This window comes from Mytilus galloprovincialis, chromosome 6 (genome assembly GCF_965363235.1).
Source record: "Mytilus galloprovincialis chromosome 6, xbMytGall1.hap1.1, whole genome shotgun sequence".
In the NCBI taxonomy this organism is placed as follows: Eukaryota; Metazoa; Mollusca; class Bivalvia; order Mytilida; family Mytilidae; genus Mytilus; species Mytilus galloprovincialis.
In genome coordinates this window covers 30,395,731-30,419,335 of record NC_134843.1, presented here as the reverse complement: position 1 = coordinate 30,419,335, position 23,605 = coordinate 30,395,731, and the positions used below count along the sequence as shown (strand labels likewise).

The 23,605-nt window shown below is 31.3% G+C and overlaps 1 protein-coding gene across 3 annotated transcripts in view; it reads left to right on the top strand.

Moving 5' to 3' along the window:
- Positions 1-17,230, top strand: part of LOC143079340 (protein C-ets-1-like) — a 37,519-nt gene extending 20,289 nt beyond the window's left edge. For 2 of the 3 annotated variants that reach the window (XM_076254594.1, XM_076254595.1), the window contains 7 exons: positions 8,930-9,046; positions 10,235-10,435; positions 11,113-11,211; positions 11,650-11,691; positions 12,077-12,265; positions 12,561-12,791; positions 13,213-17,230. In XM_076254594.1, the coding sequence (XP_076110709.1) occupies positions 8,930-9,046; positions 10,235-10,435; positions 11,113-11,211; positions 11,650-11,691; positions 12,077-12,265; positions 12,561-12,791; positions 13,213-13,556 (1,223 nt within the window). In that variant the 3' untranslated portion in view covers positions 13,557-17,230. Of the gene's footprint in view, positions 1-492; positions 1,160-8,929; positions 9,047-10,234; positions 10,436-11,112; positions 11,212-11,649; positions 11,692-12,076; positions 12,266-12,560; positions 12,792-13,212 lie in introns of those variants that run through there. The other variant, XM_076254596.1, reaches the window with a different exon arrangement.
- Positions 17,231-23,605: the final 6,375 nt, after the last annotated feature.

The following is a 23,605-nucleotide window of genomic DNA, read 5'->3' as shown; positions in this document are numbered from 1 at the left end:
GTCTGCTCAAACAGCAGTTAATTTTAATTTTGCATTTAATGTTATATAGTAGAGGTATTATGTACATGTGTGTACATCTCATTAAAACTTTTCAAAGATCATTTAATATGCAGTTTGTTCACAAATTAGCCTGTCAACTATGCAAACAGAATTTAAATATTTAAATATTTGTTAAAAACTTTTTCTTTGGTCAGCCATTGAGTCGTGCATATTTAATTTGAAATCTAGAAACATATAATTCCCCTTGGGAGAACCTCAGTAGATTTTATTAATGAAATTTGTAAGTAGGTCAGCCACGCTGTTATATGTAAACTAAAGCAGCAACTCTTTCATTCATAAAAGTTAGAGTAATACAACTAAAGGTGGAGCTTAGATATATTATGTAAATTAGTTTGAATTTGATTGGAGCTTACATGATTTAGTGATTTATGGAACCCTGCTGGCTAATCTAGTTTCATTCATAAAGTTTTCTGTTTAGTGTAAAAAATTCCCAGGGGTGAATATATGAATTAAAAAGTGTGTAGAAAAATTAATGTAGGCCATAAAAAAGTTTGCATAGAGGATTAGTGAAGACAATGCAATAGTGTGATTTTGGGATAGACAGAAAAGTTCTCTAATGGACGGGAAGGTGTGATTACATTATCTGTTGATACAGGTGGAAAGATATACATTATTGTTTGTGTAAATGCTGGTCAATTTTCAAGTGTTTATTTGCTCACATTTGCGTAACTTAAAGTTGACACAAGAAACTTTGACCATTGTTGGAAAACTTGCATAACTTTTAAGACATTTCTTCAGAAGTGACAGAACAATTGGAACCTTTCAAAGTAAAGTGACTATCAACAGCTGCTTAAGAACTTTTTAAAAGGAGAGCAGAGACTAAAACGATAACAATTACCACTAATAAATCTTAGGATTCAAAACTTTTTTTTACCTTGATTCGTAATACCTTGATGGGAAAAGGTGTAATCCATGTTGAATATGAATGATTAAATATTTCTTTTGGACAAAAGAAACATTAATGGATTCTGATTCAAATGTACAATTTTATAAATGACTCAGAAAGAAAAGAATATGGTAATAGAACGTGGTACAAAGAGTAAGGGAATAGCATCATTATTTCCCTCGTGGCATACTAACGGCAGAGTTTTAACCTCTGGTAAGTACCAGTAATTGTGGTCTACAGCGATGGGACTGTCATGTTCCTTTTTTGCATGCGTGTGACCTGCGCAACTTCCGCATTAGGGTCTTAAGAGCTTGCATATACCTTTTAGTTGTTGCATGATTAATAATAAGATGTTTATATGACAGTTACCAAATTGTAATTGATAATTTAGATGTCTATTATTTAAATGCATTTCCTTAATATGGAAGATGTAAATGGCAGAAATGCTGCATGCTTGTCACACGAGTGTCACATGAGAGTCACATGCACTCTTTTAACATGGCTGTTAGTGGTGCTATAATGGAAATATGACTGGCTATTAGACTTAAAAAGTTTTAATTAAGTGACACACAACTTAAATTATCTTAAAATTTGACCAACCAGACTGGAAATGATAATTGAAAGCAATGTTCATGTTAGTTCTGCAGGTCTGTGCTCATCAGGTCTGTGCTTGGATGAGCAACAGTCATAATGAAGAACTCAAATAATGGCCCTGCTTCTTTGGCATATTGACTGTTTCTTGGCCTTTCACAGTATTTTTTGTATGTCCTTATCCATGACACATCTATTCTTTCCAATTGTATAAAGTATAAATTGCATGCAAATACAGGAATGTTATTTTGTCAACTTTTGTTTAACTACGAGAAGATGGAAAATGAGGTTAAGATTGATATAAGAAGATGTGGTATAAGTGCCAATGAGAAAACTCTCCATCCAAGTCACAATTTGTAAAAGTAAACCATTAAAGGTCAAAGACCTTAGTACTCATTGGTATTGTTTAGCTCATTTTAATTACTCAAAGTTATTGTAGCTTTATCAAACCTCTTATTTGAGTTTTTTTCTAGAAATTTTATTTCAAACATTTGAAATAAAAAAATAATTTAATAAGGCTTGCTGGCAAGGGTTAGAAATAACATGTTCTTTTGATGTTTGAGGTTATTCTTGATGGAATAGAATAGACAAAGTACTTATGAAGCATTTTGCTGACTAGTAAAGTATAATTAATTATAAGATACTTTTCAATCATGCATCTCAGTTCAAAAATGTAAATCTTGTGTTTATTTATTTGGATTGGGTCAGAAGTTTATTCCATTGGTATAAAACACCTGTGTTCATCATCTTAATTATCATAACAGTTAGGGCAGGTGATGGTAACCCGATCATTACACTGCACGCCAGAATCTTCTTCTACATGCTAATCTGACTTCATTAACCAAAGATTTCTATAATCTTTAAAACTCCTACACCAGAAAACGTGCAAACCATCAGTCATTGAAACAAAATTACCGCAACTGGAAAAATCGGTAAAATCGTGTTTGATAAATTTGAAAAAAGGAATGATCTCGAAGTCCTAGACGTTCTCATAAAAAATTTTGAACATTTAAAAAAATTAGATTGTATTGGGCATTACTTTGACTAAGTGTAGGTTTCGTGAGAAAGTTTCGTACTTTTTACCCTAATTATATGCTGCTACTTAAATGAATGATAATGGTATTTGAAGATGTTTTGTTTTTCTTCTCATTGCATGTTTACACCAGATGAATACGTTTGATATGAGGGAATCCTCTTTATAAGTTTGCACTGGTCCTTAATTAATTAAGAACAATTTTCGTGGGTGTAACCTTGCAATACAAATAAAACAGGTATATTGCTTTTGCCAAGAAAGATAGTTGCATATATAACTTTGCAGATAACTTTTGATGTTTTAACAAAAACAAACGTAATGTGCAACACGGTTTGAAATTATACAGAAGTATTGATGACTTAAACGTTTTTGGTAAACATCGAAGAAATTTGTTTTTGAATAATTACTTTTGAAAATTAATCACTGCAAGTTTCAAAGATTTAAAGTTTAGAAAAAAAGAAGATAACTGTTAAAAGATAAGAAAGTACACAATAAAAATATAGCCACCTTTAATTTTATTTCCTCACAAAATCAATACTGATCAATTGATGAAACATAGTGCTATTTGAATATTTAATAGTCCAGATATTAAATGTTAAAATTTATTGACAACTTTAAACCTTGTGGTAATATAAGCTTGACTATTATTGCAGACTATACTTTGACTTTTAAAGTTGTTTTTTTTTTCTTTTCTTTTAGTTGTTGTGTTGCTGTCTTGTTGAAATATTATATTTAGATAAAATAGTTTAAACTTGCCAAACTATATCAAACTTGCAAGTTTGAGGCATCTTTAATCATATGGTGGATAGTAATAAAATATTATGAAAATATAAGAATTTTTTTTCAAAACAACAAAATGGGTACATAAAGATGATACTTTGAATTTTGACTCGGATTCTAGATGTTATTTAAATGTCTCTTTTAAATTGACAATACATTTTTTTTTTATAAGGAAAACAAATTGAATTCTGGGTAGTGGATAATGACCTAGTTAAAGTACATTGACACTGCACTCTTGTCAAAAGAGTTGTTCCCCTTTTTCCAACTCTTTTGTTTGAATTTGAAAATAAGTGGACATCAGTTATTTTTTCAAGATGAAAATAAACTGTAGTTCTTGTTAATCAGTGAAGTAAACATTAAAATGATATAAAGATGTCAGATAAGATATATGTAACGAGTTAATTATTAGATTAAATTTGTTTCTACAACACAAAAACAACATTAAAGTGAACAATTTGATGACAAAAGCAGAATATTTAAGACATCTTTTAACTTAAATTTACACATGTTATGTCAGTTAGATAAAACTTAGTAATAAACTACTAATTCATGTTCCTGATAACTAAACATGATAAAAGGAGTCACTCTGTCCATGTATACAATCTACAAAAAAATCACAGACTTGTTAAACAACATATAATTTGTATAATAAAGTTAAATTATAGATTGTAGATCAACTAACTATGGTTTATCATAGAAATTACACATGCCTCAGGGGGGGAGGAGCACTTCAACAATAAAAAGTCTTTAAAAAATGGTGTAAACTTGATTTAATTTTCCTTTGTTTAAAGGTACATGTATGTTATAATGATAAACGAAGAAGATCCAGAAATTATATTAATTTACAAGTTATATCCCAGAGGGAACTAGGGGATTTCTTTGTTGTAATTATTCACAATTATTTTAGGGGTAAACGTTAACAATCTAATTTGTATTTGTTGAGATCACTGACATATGACCTTCTATTATAAATAATTTCCTCAAAAAGTTCCCACTAGTCATGGAATCTAATTTCAAAGTTCAAAGATAATTCATTGTTTGACCATATTGAAAAAATAAAAAACAAATAAGGAACTTAGTTATTTTTAGATCAAATATAATCTAAATTATTATTCCTGAAAAATATTTCAGATTTTATTTATCAGTGGTAGTATTTTCAGAGTTACCGGCAGAGTTCAAAAATAATTTATTCAAATTTTTAGATGTAATGAAACTCCTATACACTTATGCTTTTAGTAAAGTTTTTAAGAGTGTTTTGAATTAAAAAGAATTAATTTAAATTTATATCAGTTTTGTAATCAGAGACGACATAAAGCTGGTTTCCTGCTACTGGTACTTCAGATCAGAGTCAAGGATATAACCACTTAGTTCCTCCAGTAATTAATTAAAAAATACATGTACTCGCTACGTTAGGAATCAGGTGGCACTTTAACATGCTGATGACAGGAGACACTCTAGGGGTTGTGACTGTGTAAAATATCATTTAAGCTCTGTCAGAACGATGGCTACCTTAGATAATCCTTTTAAAAAAATTGATAACTTCCGATTTTTTCTTACAAAAAGTTGAAATTGTCACGTACTCCAAATTCTTACATAATCTTAGATGAGTATCATGACAGTTTTATACATATATCAACTTTGGTTGAGGGAAACAATCAAAATTTTGAAATTTTATCAGGTCGTATAACCCTTTTCTTCATTCTGAAGATTTTCTTGTTCGTAAAATTGGAAAAACTGACAAAACTTATATGAAAGAGGAGTTAAAAGATTCCAAGTGCTAAATATCTACTTTATATCATGTAGTGATTAACAAATGTGCATTGAACATTGATAAGTGAGATCTATATGAACTTGAGAGAGACAGTTCAAAGAAGATTTAGGTTGCTAGAGTCTTTTGCTTTGATAATGGGTGGTTTGCTCTATGTTATATTGATATCAAAGCTACAAGTGGTCTGTGGTAAGGACTTGATGGTTTGATGCTTGTCTACAGTGGGGAGTTTTTCTGTGAATTATAAATTATGGAGAGGCCAAGGAGCATGGTGTGTTATGGTCATTTGATGTATGTTTGAGAAAGAGTTGTCATGGAAACTAAACTGTGTGATGATGTGATATAAATTTATAAAGATTGCTTTGGTTTCTGAAAAAATAGTTTTTATAAAAAATGTGTAATAATGATGTATTAAATTTTCTTTTTATGTTGAATTTTACCAGGTACTTTGGCATGTTGGGTAGAATATAAATAAGCCAATAAAGGAAAAAGTTATTGCTTAAAAATGTCTAAAATGAATGGCCGCTTTCATCTGAATTTAATGATATTAAACTTCTTTGGTCAGTGCCCTTTGGCCATATGTTAGAAATTAACCTTAATCAGTGATTTAGATGTAAATTGAAGTTAACTGTATAATTAATCTGTCACATAGAACATTTACATTGGCAATAAAAATATCCAACTTCATTAACTTCATTTAAAATGTAATAATAATAAGGGGAGGTAATTATGGAGTTCACCCCCCTTTATCTTTAATGATTTCCAATGAAATAATTGTTCCCCTCCCCTGTATGGTCATTTTGAAGAGGTACAATATTGGAATACAAGCTAGGGATGTTAGGTAGGATTTTAATTTAAAAGTTCTTTTGGTCAAGTTAATTTTTTTCTTTACCTTTTTTTTTAAATATTTGCCACTGGACTTAAACAAAACAAATATTCATCAATCAGTCAAGTGAAGTATGTATTTTGTAAATTAAAGGTAAATTTTCAAATTTCAAAACATTAAAAATTTAACTGCCGCAACTTACTATTTCATCACCAGATGTTTAGAAAAAAAACACTCACACTTTAAATTCAATTCAACTCAAATTCAATAAAATTCAAATATTTATTGTCATATAAACCCTTATCAATAAGTTTGTGACCAATTATATGAATGCAAATATACACAAAATGCATTTCACAAAACTCATGTATATATAATTGTGCAATTCCTTTGTTTATTAGGAAGAATTAAAGCGTGTTCACCAATAAAATGACTGTTGTTTAATATCATATTTTATTTATTGATGAAAGGAGTGTTTTAAATCAAGTAATTAGTACCGTGTCACAGGTCAATGAATAGGTTACCACTTCAATAGCGTGTGCATTTAAATGCCCATCCCCACCCCCCTGTGTCTGACCACAAAAAGTCTGTCACTCTACTTTGATGAAGGTCAACTTGCATAATATAAAAACCGCCAGGCTTTTTTTGTCAGAATTAATGATATCTGACAGCTAATGTACACCCACACAATCTCTCTGTAGGTCAAGGCCATAACTTAAAAATAAAATGATACTTTAAAAATTTAACAAAGCACTTAAACATGGAAGCACTAATGACATTGCCCATGGAAGTAAAACAAAAATAGGAGTTTTTGTATTCTTAGCTTTTTTCAAACATGAAGAATTGTGTAAATAGATAATTATGAATCTATTGATGGAGATAAATTTTTAAAATCAGTTCTATTTGAATGACTCTCTTGGGTTTTGGCCTGTTGACTTATTTATGAAAATTAACCTTGCTACTCCTATTGATGGCTTACAAATGGCTTTTATGGTTTGCTTCATATTTTTTTTTCTTTTTGTGTTCTGTTTTCTTATTATGGATACTGTAACAGTATCAGTATTAAACCATTACCACATTTTAAACTTTGGATTCATTATTATAGTTTTTTTGCCATAACATTGGTTTTAAATGACATTTTCATTTAAAAATCCTCTGAAGTATATTGTAATGGACACTCAAACTTGTTATTGCTATTTCTTGAAAAGCATTTTTATTACCAAAGATCAGACTGTGTTCTAACCTGGAATGCCCATATTACACAAGGAAGGATATATTATTCTATTCCTCTGCCCTTTTGTTGTTTTTCTCCCCTTGGAATATCCTATCTTATAAGGAAGTGTTGTAAAGATCATGTTTATGACCCATACAGCTGTTCTCATCTATAAATATGAGTAAATGATAAGGTTGGTACACATTAATGTTCCAGCAACCTAAAAACACAAAAAAAAGTTCAAGGTTACTTAGTCATGTGACCTAGCATACCCTATCTGCATTGAATAAGTGTACACTACCATAGCATATCAGACTCTCAATAAATGATGGAATCAGTCAGTACCTATTATCATGTAAATGGTTACACCCTATTCCCTGAATTCACAGGGTGAACATTTCCATAGAATCAGGATACAATATTTCCTAATGATAATCATGTGACCTATTGTACCCCATTCCCAGCCTGGCCTGTGACAGGAGGAAGCAGTTCTGTAGAACCAGGACAATGTTTCCTAATCATTTGACCTGTAGTACCCCATTCCCAGCCTGGCCTGTGACAGGAGGAAGCAGTTCTGTAGAACCAGGACAATGTTTCCTAATCATTTGACCTGTAGTACCCCATTCCCAGCCTTGCCTGTTACAAGAGGAAACAGTTCTGTGAAATCAGGATGTACCGTTTACATGAATGAGTTTCATATTCCATATTTCATATCCATGAAATGATAATTCAAGTTGGCATAAAGCTTGTGACAGTCTTAATGGATTCCAGATTTAACAAAAAATAAAGATTCAAAAGATAAGATATAGTAGATAGATATACCATATGTGTTTGTATATGTGTGACTGATGCACATTTTGAGCTTTCCCCCATGGCAGCTGTTTCATTCATAAAGAAGTCATGTGGTCCAGGGTTATTAACATAAGATTTATGAATGTACCTAATAAGATACAGTGTGTGAAATAGGGTCAAAGGCTAGAAATCTAGGACAGTCTTTAAATTTAAAAGTATGAGTCAGTGTTTGTGGTTTATTTGTGTACCTGTTGTAATTATGGTTACATAAAACCTTATATTTAAATGGAGTTCAAGTGAACAATCATAAAATATGGTGTCAGTTGCCATGTCAAAAATTGGCTTCAAATCTGCAATGTTACATAAAATTATATTATTCTTGTTAAATATTTTGAGAAATATCAAAATGCAATAAAAGCATCAGTTTTTATACCTGTTTGTGCTCACCTTGTGCATATTAAATAAGCATGTACTATATAAAGGATTGGTTGGATTATAGGGATTAAAGGTCAAAAAGCTCTCAAAAAAAGGTCAATGGTTCAATGATTCATTTTAAGAAATTGCATTATGAAGAGGAAATCAAACAAAAAGAAATGAATGTTGTTTAATTTGATTTTCAGTAATCCACCTAATTTGCATTATTTATAGAAAAATATAGTTTTGTAGACAGCTTTGAGTATTCCATCACCTGTGTGCTTATAAGTGAATCATTTATTTGACAACAAAGAAAGATAACTCTTTCAATACTTAAGAGAATCTTGACTTGACATTTATAAGCATTACATAATGCAATAGGTCCAAGTATATTCAAGTGGTTATCAGAATATCAATGAAGTATACAAGAAGAAAAAATAAAAGAAATTGATGTTCATTAAGAATACAGTTGAAAGTTATTTTATGCGTCAAACTTACTTATAAAATTGAAAAAAAATATATGTAATCAACATTTTTTTAATGAATCTTTCTTTTATTCTTTGCAGATATACCTGTTACTACCCAGGTTCTCCCTTTGACACCAGGAACTTCTCAAAAGATGTCACAGGCTCTCCTTGATAGTTTCAAAAGCTTTGAAAAAGTACAGTACGACTTCGCTAAAGGTACATATCAACAAAATGTCAAATTTCATGAATGAACAGTATTTTCTTTACAGAGGAGGAAAACTGACTTCTTTTTAAGTTGATTAGCCTCTTATTACAAGCAAACTGAGGTCTAATAATAAACATAACAAAACAAAAAAGAAATGTATATATATAATGCCTCTAAAAAAGCACTTGAGAAATTTGATTGGCCACTCCAGGTTTTTATAAAGCAAGTCTAGCCCTTAATAAAGTAGCATTTTCCATTGATCAAATGAGACAAATTTAAGTTGAAACAATTATGTTGATTACTGTAATTTTGTATTCCATGTGATGCTCTTATTACAGAGTAATTTTTCATTCATCGTTTGACCCCAAAATCATCATTTGTAGTTTTCAAATTAGGATAAGGATATTGTTTTCTTCATTTATCATACTCATATTGCATAATATATACTTATTACAGACAAAAAATTGCCTGAATTTTTAGATTAGTTCAAATTAATGCTTTAAATTTTTTTTAAAAGCATTTACAAATTTCTGTTATGGTTATCTACATTTTAAAGCAACCTTTCCCATGCTGAAATTTAAGAAGGCTTAATTACTTAAAAAAAGAAAAATAATATTTTTCATTAAAAAAAATTGTGCAATTCAATACATCAAAAAAATGATCACCCGAGAAATGCAGTTAAATAGTATGACTATTAAATGATGATGAATCTATGATCTAAGTGTCCCTTGTGAGAATAGAATGACATGTGATACAATCTGTTCCAAGGTCCGCAGAGACAATACCGGAGACAATACCGATGTTCATATTTAATTATAATACCTGTGTTTCATAAGCTGGTCATTATTTTACCTGCCACCTGATTATCAAGGTGTTCGTATTTACTAATTAAACACATGTTTAAACGACTATTTTAATTACTTAACAGAGTTGCGATGTGCACTTGAGATGGTATTCATGTTGCGATCTGCAATCAGTAAATTGTCATATTAATTTGGCTTCTCCTAAATATGATTTAAACAAATTACAAAGTTTTAGACTTTTTGAGTTAACTATATTAAAAACATAATGGTTATGTTTGATTATAATTGTTTCAATCTTTAAAGGTTAATGTTTGCACCATCATTGTATTTGTAACGTAGCTTTTTTTTTAGTTTTGTGAAGTATTTGAACTGTAAGTTATACTTTTGTATTGACAGACCCAGCATTGTGGACAGAGTCGCACATTACAAAGTGGTTGCAGTGGGCTATTCAGGAGTTCCATTTGGAGAATATCAATATGAACAATTTTAGGATGAACGGACAAACTCTTGTCAAGATGGCAAAAGAAGATTTCCTTACGTTGGCTCCCCCATTTATGGGAGATATTTTATGGGAACATCTGGACCTTTTGCAGAAAGGTATATATTATACATAACAGAAAACACGACATTTTTGGAATTTAATGAAAAATCAGAAAGTTTTTCTTTGCTTCTGATTAGAAAGTTAAAAGTCAATATCTTTTGACATTACATTGTCAAGAAGTTTACATAAAGAACTTTATTTTTGAAGGGGAATATATTTTACAGAAGAAAGTTGTAAAATAACTATTGCCATTAAATTATAATTATCGTAGATAATTACATTCATAAGTAAAATAGAAATTGTCTTGGTCCTGCCTATATGGCAGAAGGATGGGTAAAAAATCACCATATTAGAAAAAATGGGGTCCTCTGGATACTATTATTTTCATTGTATATAACAGCCGTCTTTCCCTTCCCTAGAATTGTTTTATATTTTGTGAACTTTATAAATTTTAAAGTACTTATCATCACATAGACAGATTTAGTATTTACAGGAGCAGTATTGTTTTGTTATTACAACCATTTTGTGAAAATTAGATAATTACTAAATTGTTGACTAAATTTGAAAATTGGATTAAATGATAAAATTTGATATCATAATTCTTCATATGATGCATGTGAAAACAAGTGAAGATAAAAATAAAATCCAATTTATCGATTAACCACTTTTAATATTCTTTTAAAACTGCAGAAAATATATGATGTATTTATTAAATATATGTTTTATTTAACAGAGGCAGCCGAGGAGAGGGCATCATTGAGTAATGTTCCACAGAACTATAGTGAGTCCATGTGTGTGCCAGAGTTTGCTGATAGATACTCAATGCTCCAAGGTAATTATTAGAAAAGTGGGGAGGGATGTAATATTCTGCTTTTTTGGCTCATTTTGAAGTTGAATCCTACTCATAGCCAACTTCAGTGTATACTACAGAATACATATTCAGTGCTCTTTTGAAAAGGGTTATACAGACCTGTAAATGTCTGAAATGAAAGTGTTTTGGGAGATTGACAGTTTAATAATTTGATACAAAACTTGATCTAACCAAAACACATGACTAAATAAGAGGATGTATTGATCTTGTCAAGTGTAATGAATGCCTTGTTTTCATTTGCATTCTATGATTTTTGTAAATGTTTTAATTTCAAATGTGTTATGAAAATGGATAATTTAAGTTCTTGATATTGACTTCTAGAACGATATTTTTATCATTGTTTATTTGTTTATAAAGTGATAAATAAAAATTAAATAAATAATTTGTTTGTTTTTTCAGGTTATGTTGATAACAAGTCAACACCATATGTAGACAACAAATGTAAGTAAATAATTATATCTTACTTAAATAGGAATTATCTACATGTGTAATTATCTATGACGTTCTAGTTCCAGTATTTCAGTTGAAAAGGTGGAATTAAAAAATATGTATTTTTCCTCTAATTTGAAGTTATGTGAATGAATGAGATTGTAATAAAATCCAGGTTTAACTCATTTGATAAAGAAAAGAGAGATTTCATGAGAAAAATATTTTAGTTTAAATGGCAACTGGAACAGCCATTGGGAAGTAACAAGAAAAATCTGCACTTAGCCTCAAGTTTTTATGAGTTATCTCCCTTTAAACTATAGTAATAAGCTTTTGTCACCCTGTTTGTGTGTTATGACTCTTTAAAACAAAAGTTTTCATTTTTATCATTGTGTTTCAGGTTCATATGGCAGTCAAATCAGTGATTCTATCAAAGCTTTGAATGAAAGTGAGGCTTACGAAGATACATCTGATTACCAGAGTGTGGAGAGTCTCCATAACAACAGTTACTATGACCACAGTCCTACAGAGTTTTATCCAATGATTCCAGAACAAAAATATAGACCACCTATTGACAACATGTGTCGAAGTAAGTATATAAATATTTACAAAATTGACTGGTATTGAAAAGACTTTAAAAAAAATACTTGCATTAAGCAGCAACATCTAAATACACTTTCTTCTCCAAAAGACTTGAGTTGAGTTTTTTTTTTTTTTTATCTATAAATAGAAGTTGGTTTGATATTGAAGGAAAAAGAAATACTTGTGAAAGGACATCTTATCTTATATTAGTATTTTAAAATCTAAAAAAAGATCAGTTGATAAAACTTGGTATTTTAATTTGTTTAACTCAAGTAATTTGGAATTTGAACTTTTCCTTTTAGACCCATTCATTCCACAAGATCCATACTATGACCAACAACCCTATCAGATGGTTCCCACAATTAAACAGGAATGTCCGTGGTCTCAACATGACTGTATCCAACAGGAACTGAACGAGAGCTGGTCTAGTCGTAATAGTGGTGGATATCGTAGTATCCAGTCATCACCAACAGATATGTACAGTACGGAGAGTAAACCTATGATACAGGCGGCAGCACTTGCTGGTTACTCAGGTTAGTGTTAATAGACCATGTTTTCCCAATTTATGTTCAACAGGAATCTTATGGAACCTTGGGTATTGTCAAATCAAACTTTAAATCATCAGTATTTGATAAATAATACTTTTTGTTTTGTTTTTTTGGCATTATATAAAGCAATTTAGAAAGCATCAATGTGATTTTCAGTTTCATTCATGACGAGGGGAGTTTTAATGACCTTGAAAACCTTTGAGAGTTTTGCACGGTTTCAAACATATTGATGACATATTCATTGATAAATATTTGTTTTCACTAGGTTATTTCTTCACTGTAAATGCTTTTGGTCATTGTGGCTGGTGAATTTCGAGAAATAGTTAAACATATTTATCTACAATGAATTTTCATAATATTTAGCAATATAAGTATATACTTAAGGTATCTTTATTTACATTTATAGGAAGCGGACCAATACAGTTGTGGCAATTTTTACTTGAACAGCTGACGGACAAGTCATGTCAACATTTCATAAGCTGGTCAGGAGATGGATGGGAGTTCAAGCTATCTGATCCTGATGAAGTTGCACGAAGATGGGGAATTCGTAAAAACAAACCCAAAATGAACTATGAAAAGTTAAGCAGGGGTCTTAGATACTATTATGACAAAAACATTATACACAAAACCGCCGGCAAGCGTTATGTGTACAGATTTGTTTGTGATCTTCACAGTCTCTTGGGATACACCCCAGAGGAGCTGTTTGAAGCATGTGATGTCAAGCCTCAGCCTGACAAGGATGATGAGTAGTCAGTTAAGTGCTTGGTTTTAATTAACCGTGATCTGTGATTGAAGCTGTAGAGGCAGCAGAATAATATATTCTATTTATAGTTTGTTCCACAAACATTTTGTTGTCGGGGCTGGAAGGTATAGGATGGCATGAGAACAAACAGTCATGATTGCAGACTTTTGTTTTGATTGGCAAAGAATTTTCGTCTGTTTGAAATGTTGTGATAAAGCGGTGATATGGTATGGCTTTTCAGCAGATAGGATTTTTGATCGATGGAAAAGCTATTTTTAGCTTAAGCATGACAGTTTTTGTGGAGAGTGACTCAAAAGTGCAGATCAAGTTTTTACTTGATATTTTTTATGACTTTTTTCAAGCAGCGTCTGCTTGTTGACTTTTACTGATCATGTGATCTTGAGGTGTACATTTTATAGACCATGATATAGGAAATGAGTTCATTTGACCAATCAGATTGAAATGTCAGAAATTTGACCAATCAGGTTGATAGGTTGGAAAATGTTACTTGTTGATTAGTTAATAGCAAGAGTTTCTATTTCTTGTTTGGCCATTATTTGTTTATTTTGGTTGGCCAATTGTTGTAAATTGGTATGTGGCATTGTGGCCACACTTGTTATATTTGTTATATTTTATTTTAATAAATGTGCTTTTAAGGATATTTATTCAAGTTGATGCAAATAGTTTTCCTTGGTGCCTTTGTAAAAACTTCGTCCAATTTTTGAAATGTTTTTAGATGCCTTGTAATGTTATATTCTATGAAATGGTAAAAATTCATGCAATAAATCAATAGTTATACTTACTGTTCTGGTTCAACAAAAGGGTAGCAAATACAATCATGTCCCATTTTTGAAATGTTTTTAGATACCTTGTAATGTTATATTCTATGAAATGGTAAAAATTCATGCAATAAATCAATAGTTATACTTACTGTTCTGGTTCAACAAAAGGGTAGCAAATACAATCATGTCCCATCCAATAAAATTATACTAAAAAAATCAATTTTCTCCTGATTTTAAAAACTAATATTGGAGAAAGTGGGCTACAATATTCAGTAAGTGCTAAAAATATTAACCTAGAAAATAGTTTAAAACATTTTCAAAGTAGAAAAAAATTGTTGGTTTTATAATATTTGATCAAATAACTGTTAAAGATCTGAGATAGACTGCTTTACTACATACAAGAACAAATTTCTGGTTTACTTTTACTATTGACTGAAAGTATAATGAATGAAAAAAAATGAACAATTGATGATCTGCTTTACTGCATATAAAAACAACTTTATTGTTTTACTTTTGATGGATATTTCCCAACTGTATGACAAATTGAAATGCCTATGAAAGACCCAGGAAATTTTATGAATATGCATATCATTATCAGACAGTGTCTTATCTAAGTGCCATAGGTTTACAGAGTTTTCACGCAATGGTGTGTCCTTTGTCATGTTTGCCTTAAGGCATTCTTGTGTTCATTTATTGGTGCCCAAACATTATTATTTTTTAGACAGAACTTCATTAGTGTCATAGTGATTATTTTTTTTAAATCCAGCGCATGTTTGAAAATCATGTTTTGATCTCCATAAGAAATTCATAAATCAAAATGTCCTAAAATTAGCTTCTTTTATAAATTTACTTTTATAGATGATCATATTTTGAATTTTTCATGCATATTATTTTTGATAAGTGAATGATTAAAAATTAGAGGTTTTCTATATGCTCCTTTTTGGAAATGGTTTTCAATTCTTTTTATATCTGACTTACGATCTATCATTTTTCGCATATTTCGAAAAAGAAAAGAATTTTGAACCTTTTAACACAAAATTCGTGAAAATGATATGGTTTATTTTTCTCTTAGCAAGCTTTTTTGTACTTTTTTTTGTAGTTAAGTTCAGCAATTTTCTATTTTATTTTTGAAATTACAAAAATAATTACGTAGAAATCATCGAGGAGTATCAGATACTGAATCTGCCACTTATGTCATTAAATTGTAAATTATCCATCATTTTGTATTATGTAAAAAACATTCTTAATTATACAATTGCTTTAGACAATTAGATGTTAGTATATGTTAGAGAACATTAAATGGCAGACTTTTTGTAAGTTTTTACTAGTCTAAAATTGTCTCATTCTTAAAATATTGTGTTCATTGAAAATTTTATTATGAAAATAAATTTAAATACTGCTGATTAAAGATAAAAGCAATAAAAGGGTATATACTTTAGTAAAACATGCTATTTATACATCATATCCAGCTTTTTTAATATTTAATAAGAACAAAACCGCTTGTGTTCTAGTTATTTTATTTTTTTGTTTTATTTGCTTTTCTGCAATACTCTAGTATTATCCAGGGGTTATAACTCTTGTTATTAAAGGGCTGTAACTCCTTGCATTTATGAAATAGTTGTGTTCATTTTTTTGTTGAATTTCATTTTCTTATTTGTTATATCTTGCCATTGTCAAGAATTGAATATATTTGAATATTCAAGAGCAAGGTTGAATGATCTCTCTGTTATGACTTTGTTCTTTTCTGTAACAGTTTCCTTGGGCAAGAATGACCAGAGAAAAACATTTTCTATAGTTTTAATTGGGGAAGATTTTTAGATTTGAACATTTAGATATTTAAACTATTTATTATTTAAGTTGCCATTTATTTTGTATTTGAAGTTTTAAAAAAAGGTGGTCTTTTCTAATCTATCTGTGTGTCCTGCTTGTCTCAAAAAGTGATTTTTAACGAAAAATAATAATTTTTTTTAAATTTTAAATTGAAAAATCAAATTTGGAAGGCAACAGTAACAGAAGCAAAAAAATTCTCATGCAAGTTGCTGTTTTAAAATCTTTTCAGGTTGTTTTATGCTCTTAATGCAGATTTATATAATTGAATCAGAAATTGAAATCATCTGTAAATTTTTTAACTCTTTATAACCATAAAGAGTTAAAAAATTTACAGAGAATTTTAATTTCTGATTTGCTAATACAGATAATTTTATGTAAAACCACTTTTTTTGTGGGATGCACAGTAGATGGTCCTCATTTTATTTGGAAACAGCAGCTTAAGTTCAGCAATAAAAGAAAACAGCAATTAAAGTACTGTTCTTTTTATATATTGATTATTTCTAAGTATTTTATGAGATTGTTGTCTTATATACACCAAGCACCTACTTACTCACTTTTCAAATATAGCAAAAATCAAATTTAAAAAAGTTTTTATTCTATAAAATATGATCAAAAAATGAAATGGCTAAATACTTATAACATGTACTGAAATATTGAATATTTTATTATTTTACATTTTAGAATACTCCTTTTATTTTCACAAACCAAGAAGAGAATCTTAGATAGAATTTTGATTTTGCTTTACAAGTTTTATTTCTCATTGCATTTAGTAGAAATTGCACATTTTAAAATTGCCAAAATTTTAATTAAATAGAAAATAATTCAACAATCAATTTTTTTTATCAAGATTAAATGTATGGTATACATGCAAATTACTAAGCCTACAGTAAACTGTCATGATATGAACATAGTTGTAATGATAAAAAATGATATTTTTGTTAAATATGTTCCTTACAGATATATGAATTGTTGAAATATTACTATTGTATCTATGCACAAAATTTGTGCAGTCAAATATTATACATTATGGCAACTGTAAATATTACAGAAATAAATCTAAAGTATTGTCATATAGTTCCTTTTATTTATTACTCACAAATCTTCAGTAAGGAGGAGAGAAGAAGATCGAAAAAATTATTACCATATCCAACTATTCTATTAACTGGCATTTTAAAGTGGAAGGTCGAAAAAATTATTACCATATCCAACTATTCTATTAACTGGCATTTCAAAGTGGAGGGAGATCCCATCCTGGTGTGCTCCATGTTGTGATGTAAATAGATATAAGAAGGGTGGTATGAGTGCTAATGAGAAAACTCACCATCCAAGTCACAATTTGTAAAAGTAAACCATCATAGGTCAAGATACTTCCAGTTTTGTTTAAATTTATTTCACCAAACTGATCAGTGTTATAACACAGGCACTATAGAAATAAGATGTTGTGTGGTTGCCAATGAGACAACACTTCACAAGAGACCAATGATGTAGAAATTAGCAAATGCAGGTCACTGTACCACCTTCATTAATGAGCAAAACCAATAAAACATAGCCAGTTATAAAACTCTCCAAAATGATAAATGTAAAGCAATTCAAAAGAGAAAACTAGCAGCCTGATTTATGATGAACAAAAAACAAATATATATGTTCATTATTTTCAGGAGCACCAATTTTTGTGGATTGAGGAAAACTTGTTTTTCCCTGGATCCTTGTTTTCATGATTTTGCCATTATCTATATACAAGCTTATAGAAAATTTATACTTTATAGAACAATGAAAATTGTGGTTTACCTTACCCACGAAATCTATGAAAAATGGTAAACAAAGAATAATGATGAATCCACGGTACCTATAAGAAGCATTATTCTGTGATTTCGATATGCTCAGATGGTTCTCGTTTATGGCCAACTGTCAGTACAAATCCATGATCTACTGCCAAGAATGATGAGACTTCAAAGCTACATAGACCAACGTATACAAATCACCACTGATCTGTCAGAATATTATAGAAAAGATGGTCGGGTAACCATATATATCGCTAGTCAATCACCACTGGTCTGTCAGTTGACTACAGATTAAATTGTCAGTTACCTATACAAATCACTTGCATATCACCACTGGTGTGTCAGTATTATATAAGATAGATGGTCAGCTACCTATACACATCACTAGTCAACCACCACTGGTGTGTCAGTATTATATAGGATAGATGGTTAGCTACCTATACAAACCACTAGCTAATCACCACTGGTATGTCAGTATAATATATGATAGATGGTCAGCTACCTATACAAATCACAAGTCAAACATCACTGGTCTGTCAGTATGATATAGGATAGATGGTCAGTTACCTATATAAATCACAAGCCAATCACCACTGGTATATCAGTATAATATAGGATAGATAGTCAGCTACTTATAGGCTATACAGACCACTAGCCTATCACCACTGGTATGTCAGTATAATACAGATAGATGTATGGATACCTATACGAATCATTAGCCAATCCCCACTGGTTTGTCAGTATAATATAGCATAGATGACAATCTACCTTTACAAATCAAGCAAATCACCACTGGTCTCAGTATTATAGGATAGATTGTCAGCTACCTATACAAATCAATAACCAATAACCACTGGTATGTCAATATAATATAGGATAGATGGTCAGCTACCAATACAAATCAGTAACTAATCACCATTGGTCTGTCAGTGTTATATAGGATAGATGTCCAGCTACCTAATCAATTCACTTACCAATCACCACTGGTCTGTCAGTATAATATAGGATAGATGGTCAGCTATATTGTACCATTGGTATGTCAGTATAATAAAGGAAAGATTGTCAGCTACCTATACAAATCACTAACCAATTACCACTGGTCTGTCAGTATTATATAGGATAGATGGTCAGCTACCTATACAAATCACTAGTCCATCACCACTGGCTGTTAGTAGGATATAGGATATAGGATAGATGGTCAGCTACCTAATATACAAATCACTAGCCAATCACTACTGGTCTGTCAGTATTATATAGGATAGATGGTCAGCTACCTATACATGTCACTAGCCAATTACCACTGGTATGTCAGTATAATATAGGATAGATGGTCAGCATTGACCTATACAAATCATTAGTCCATCACCACTGGTCTGTCAGTATTATATAGGATAGATGCTCAGCTACCTATACATGTCACTAGCCAATTACCACTGGTATGTCAGTATAATATAGGATAGATGGTCAGCATTGACCTATACAAATCATTAGTCCATCACCACTGGTCTGTCAGTATTATATAGGATAGATGCTCAGCTACCTATACATGTCACTAGCCAATTACCACTGGTCTGTCAGTATGATATAGGATAGATGGTCAGCTACCTATACAAATCATTACTCAATCATCGCTGGTCTGTCAGTATGATATAGGATAGATGGTCAGCTACCTATACAAATCATTAACCAATCATCGCTGGTCGGTCGGTATTATATAAGCAAGATGGTTAGCTACCTATACAAATCACTCTACAATCACAACTGGTGTTTCAGTATAATATAGCATAGATGATCACTCACCTAGAAAAATCACTTGCCAATCACCATTTATTTAGTATGTCAGTATAGTAGGATTGGTTGTCAGGTACCCATACAAATCATTAGTCGACCACCACGGGTCTGTCAGTATAGTAGGATTGGTTGTCAGGTACCCATACAAATCATTAGTCAACCACCACGGGTCTGTCAGTATAGTAGGATTGGTGGTCAGCTCCCTATACAAATCACTACCTTAGCATCATTAGTCTGTTTATATTGGATAGATAACCCGCAACCGATACAAATCAATAGGTTATCACCACTGGTCCGTTTTATGTAGGTGTGTGAGGGTTCAATGCCCAAGTAAAGGGATATTGATAAAAAAAAAAAAAAAAAAAAAAATAGATGTGTCAAAGCGACACGAATGGCCCGTCCCAAAAAGTTGAAAAATCTGCAATTTCAGTAACACATGTGGACACAAACATGATGGTTCAATCAGCTCAAAATCTGGAGGGGTATAGAAAAAAAATCCGTATAACTATGATTTTCAATAATTTATCGAAGTCCAAAGCCTGTAATTTCAGCAAAAATTAGCGAAGCGGAGCAAAACCTATGCTTGATCTGTAACTCATCATGGTTAACTCGCATATAAAAAATCAGCCCAATATCTGAAGGCGTTTAGAAAAAAAGTCTGTATAACTGTGATTTTCAACAATTTCTCAAAGTCCAAAGTCTGTAATTTCGGCAAATATTAGTGATGGGGAACGAAACTTGAACTTGATTTGTAACTCATCATGGTTAACTCACATGCCAAAAATCAGTCCAATATCTGAACGCGTTTAGAAAAAAAACACTGTATAATGGTTTGTTGCGGAATGACAGAATGACGGAATTACGGAATTTCGGAATATCAGAATTTCGGAATTTTGGACAAGGGTAAAACTATATGGCACCGACAACTTCGTTGCGGGGCCATAAAAAGTCCGCCTGAAATAACGATGCAATTACCATTTTTGTGTGAGTCTTCAAATGCCTATGTGATAGGATAGTGATAGAACTCCCTCAGCACCTTTAATCACTATATCAAATTAGTGCTTGGATGTTCAACAAGTGTTTAAATATGCCCTAATGATAGGGTAGTGATAGAAAACCAACTTCACCCTTATTCACTAGCACCGTTTATGTTAAAGATGTCAAATAACTTGCTATATGATCGAGATTGAAAAGTAGTTACACCTTAAATCATTAACGTACAATGTATTATCATATACTCTGGTCAATTAAGATATTGCCTGATCAGAACTGTAGGGCATAATGTAATGTGTTTGGGACAGGGTTGATCCTTATTTTAGAGAAAATTCGGGATTGGGTCTTTCGCGGGAATTCTGGATTTTAATACACTTATCGGGACATTTGAATCAATGGATATTTTTTCGGGTTCGGGGAAAGCATGTTTTTTTCCAGGAATTCGGGATGTCAGCCCTTCTAGATCTGAAGCTTGACGTATGATACTGTATAGATACTTCGTTGATTGTGTCATTGAGTTTCTGTCTCTTGCCATATACCCAACATATTTTGACTAGAGATGCTTATTATTATTTCGGAAAAAATAACCTCAGGACGAATCACATGAAACTACAACGTTTTTTTAGGTATAGAAAAGGTATGACCATATATCAACTCAATTCTCAATTAACTGTTTACCTAATAGTAATGCTGGCTTAAATATGATTGAAAGCTTTATTGATTTCTTGCATGGAACATATATAAAGGAAAAGATATGACTTTTTTGCCTTTAAAAGGTAGCACAATACAAAGATTTTATAACTCCAACTCCCAAGTTTTAAAATGCTGTAACTTTCTTAATAATGCTTGAAAATTTATAAAAGTGGTAGTTTTGGATAGCTAACAGATTACTCTTTCAAATTAATGCAATGTTAGTATTATGCAATAATTATGTAACCAATTATAATATTAGCTGTGTCTAAAATATGTTTCACCAAATTTCCACTTTCAAATGAAATTAGCTTCTTCATAGGTATCCCTAGAGGGTCGATTTTATTATATGTTGTTCTTATGGCCATTATCTACAAAAGGGTGTCTCAGATTTCAGATAGAATGTATAGAACAAATTTTACACCTAATTAAACATTATCTTCTTTTATGTGGTTAGGGTGTTTACACTAATTAGAGATTTATGAGAGAATGAAATACCATAGAGACAATCTGAGACACCCTTTTGAAGCCCATGATGTGTTGATTAAGATTTCGTTAAAATTTTCTGTATAGTTAAAAAGATGATAGAGCTAAATTCATTCAAGTGAACTTATCCACATTTTGCCACTAATTACATAATAATTGATTACATAATGATTGCATAATAAAAATATTGCATTCATTTAAAAGAATTATCTTTTATCTATTTATATATACCTCTTTTGTTATTTTCTATGCATTCATAAGAAAGTTACAGCATTTCAAAGGTTAGTGATTGGAAGTAAAAAAATCTTTGTATTGTGCTACCTTAAATTCGAAAATCAAAGATTAGTATAAGTTGCAGAACCCAATTAATAACACTGATACTACTATAACGCGACATAATCTCGAGATGTTCGTACGATATTCGTTTATTTGTCTGTGTATTGTACATCCTCACCATTCGATATTTTATGGAAAAAAACGGGTAAAAACTGTCTTATTATTTATCAGATTTAAGACATATATCCTTAATAATCATACTTATATAAATATTACAAAATACTGGTTTGCTGCACAACACAGCCGATTTCATTGAGTGTGTAAGGAAAGATAGAATCCTTGGTTAGCTTGCTTTTAAGCTGAACCATGAAGACATAATAAGGTTAGGTATACTACCCTTCTATCGAAGTAGTATAGTCCTAACATGAGACAGATAGATTGGTTTTCTGCCGGACCAGTCTACTCTTAAAGGAGTGTTGTTTGCCTGACCTAATAATGACTTCACGGTTTTGCTAGTAAGCAAGCTAACCAAAGATATTACCTTTAACTACACACTCAATGCAATCGGCTGTAAACAGTGGCGGATCCAGAAATTTTCATAAGTGGGGGCCCACTGACTGACCTAAGAGGGGGCCCGCTCTAGTCACGCTTCAGTGATTCCCTATATAAGCAACCAAATTTTTTCCCAAAAAGGGGGGGGGGGGCCCGCCCCCCCCCCTAAATCCGCCTCTGGTAAACATAAGCTCTACGTAGATCTTTTACCTACATACAAGACAGCCCCCTGTTTTATTGTAAAATAATATTGCTACCGTGTGTTACATGTACTGGAAATTCAGTGACCCAGCGCCCAGCCCCTAGAAGTTCTCAGCCGGTATATAAACATAAAGTTTATTATATGTATACGGGTAATGACTTACCACATGGGATTAAGACATATATTGGTCCAGAAAAGAAGCAGAAAAGGGACCTCGGGAGAGGGGTACTGACTGCCCTAAGAGGTGGCCCGATCCAGTCGTGCTTGAGTGATTTTCTATGTAATCAACCAATTTTTTTCCAGAAAAGAGGGGGGCTTGATCCGCCTATGTCATGCATGTCACGGTCCAATTATGTATAGTGCGGCAAAACCTTGATGCATCTAAATGTCCAGATCTCACATCCTTTCAATTTACATACAGTTTTGAAATATTACTGAAGAATTTCACGGACTATACATTATCTGTACTTTCATGGACGAAATAATTGCTCTTAGTATAAACAGAGACATATATAGTCTCTACTCATATTGTATTATAGTATGTCTCTACTCTTATCATGCATACATATCCTCAATTAAAACTATAATTGAGCTCTAAAAGAATTTGAGTCATTTAAAGTTGTTCCCGATTTCTTGTAAATGGATCGAGACTAAAAAAACAGCCGACATAAAAG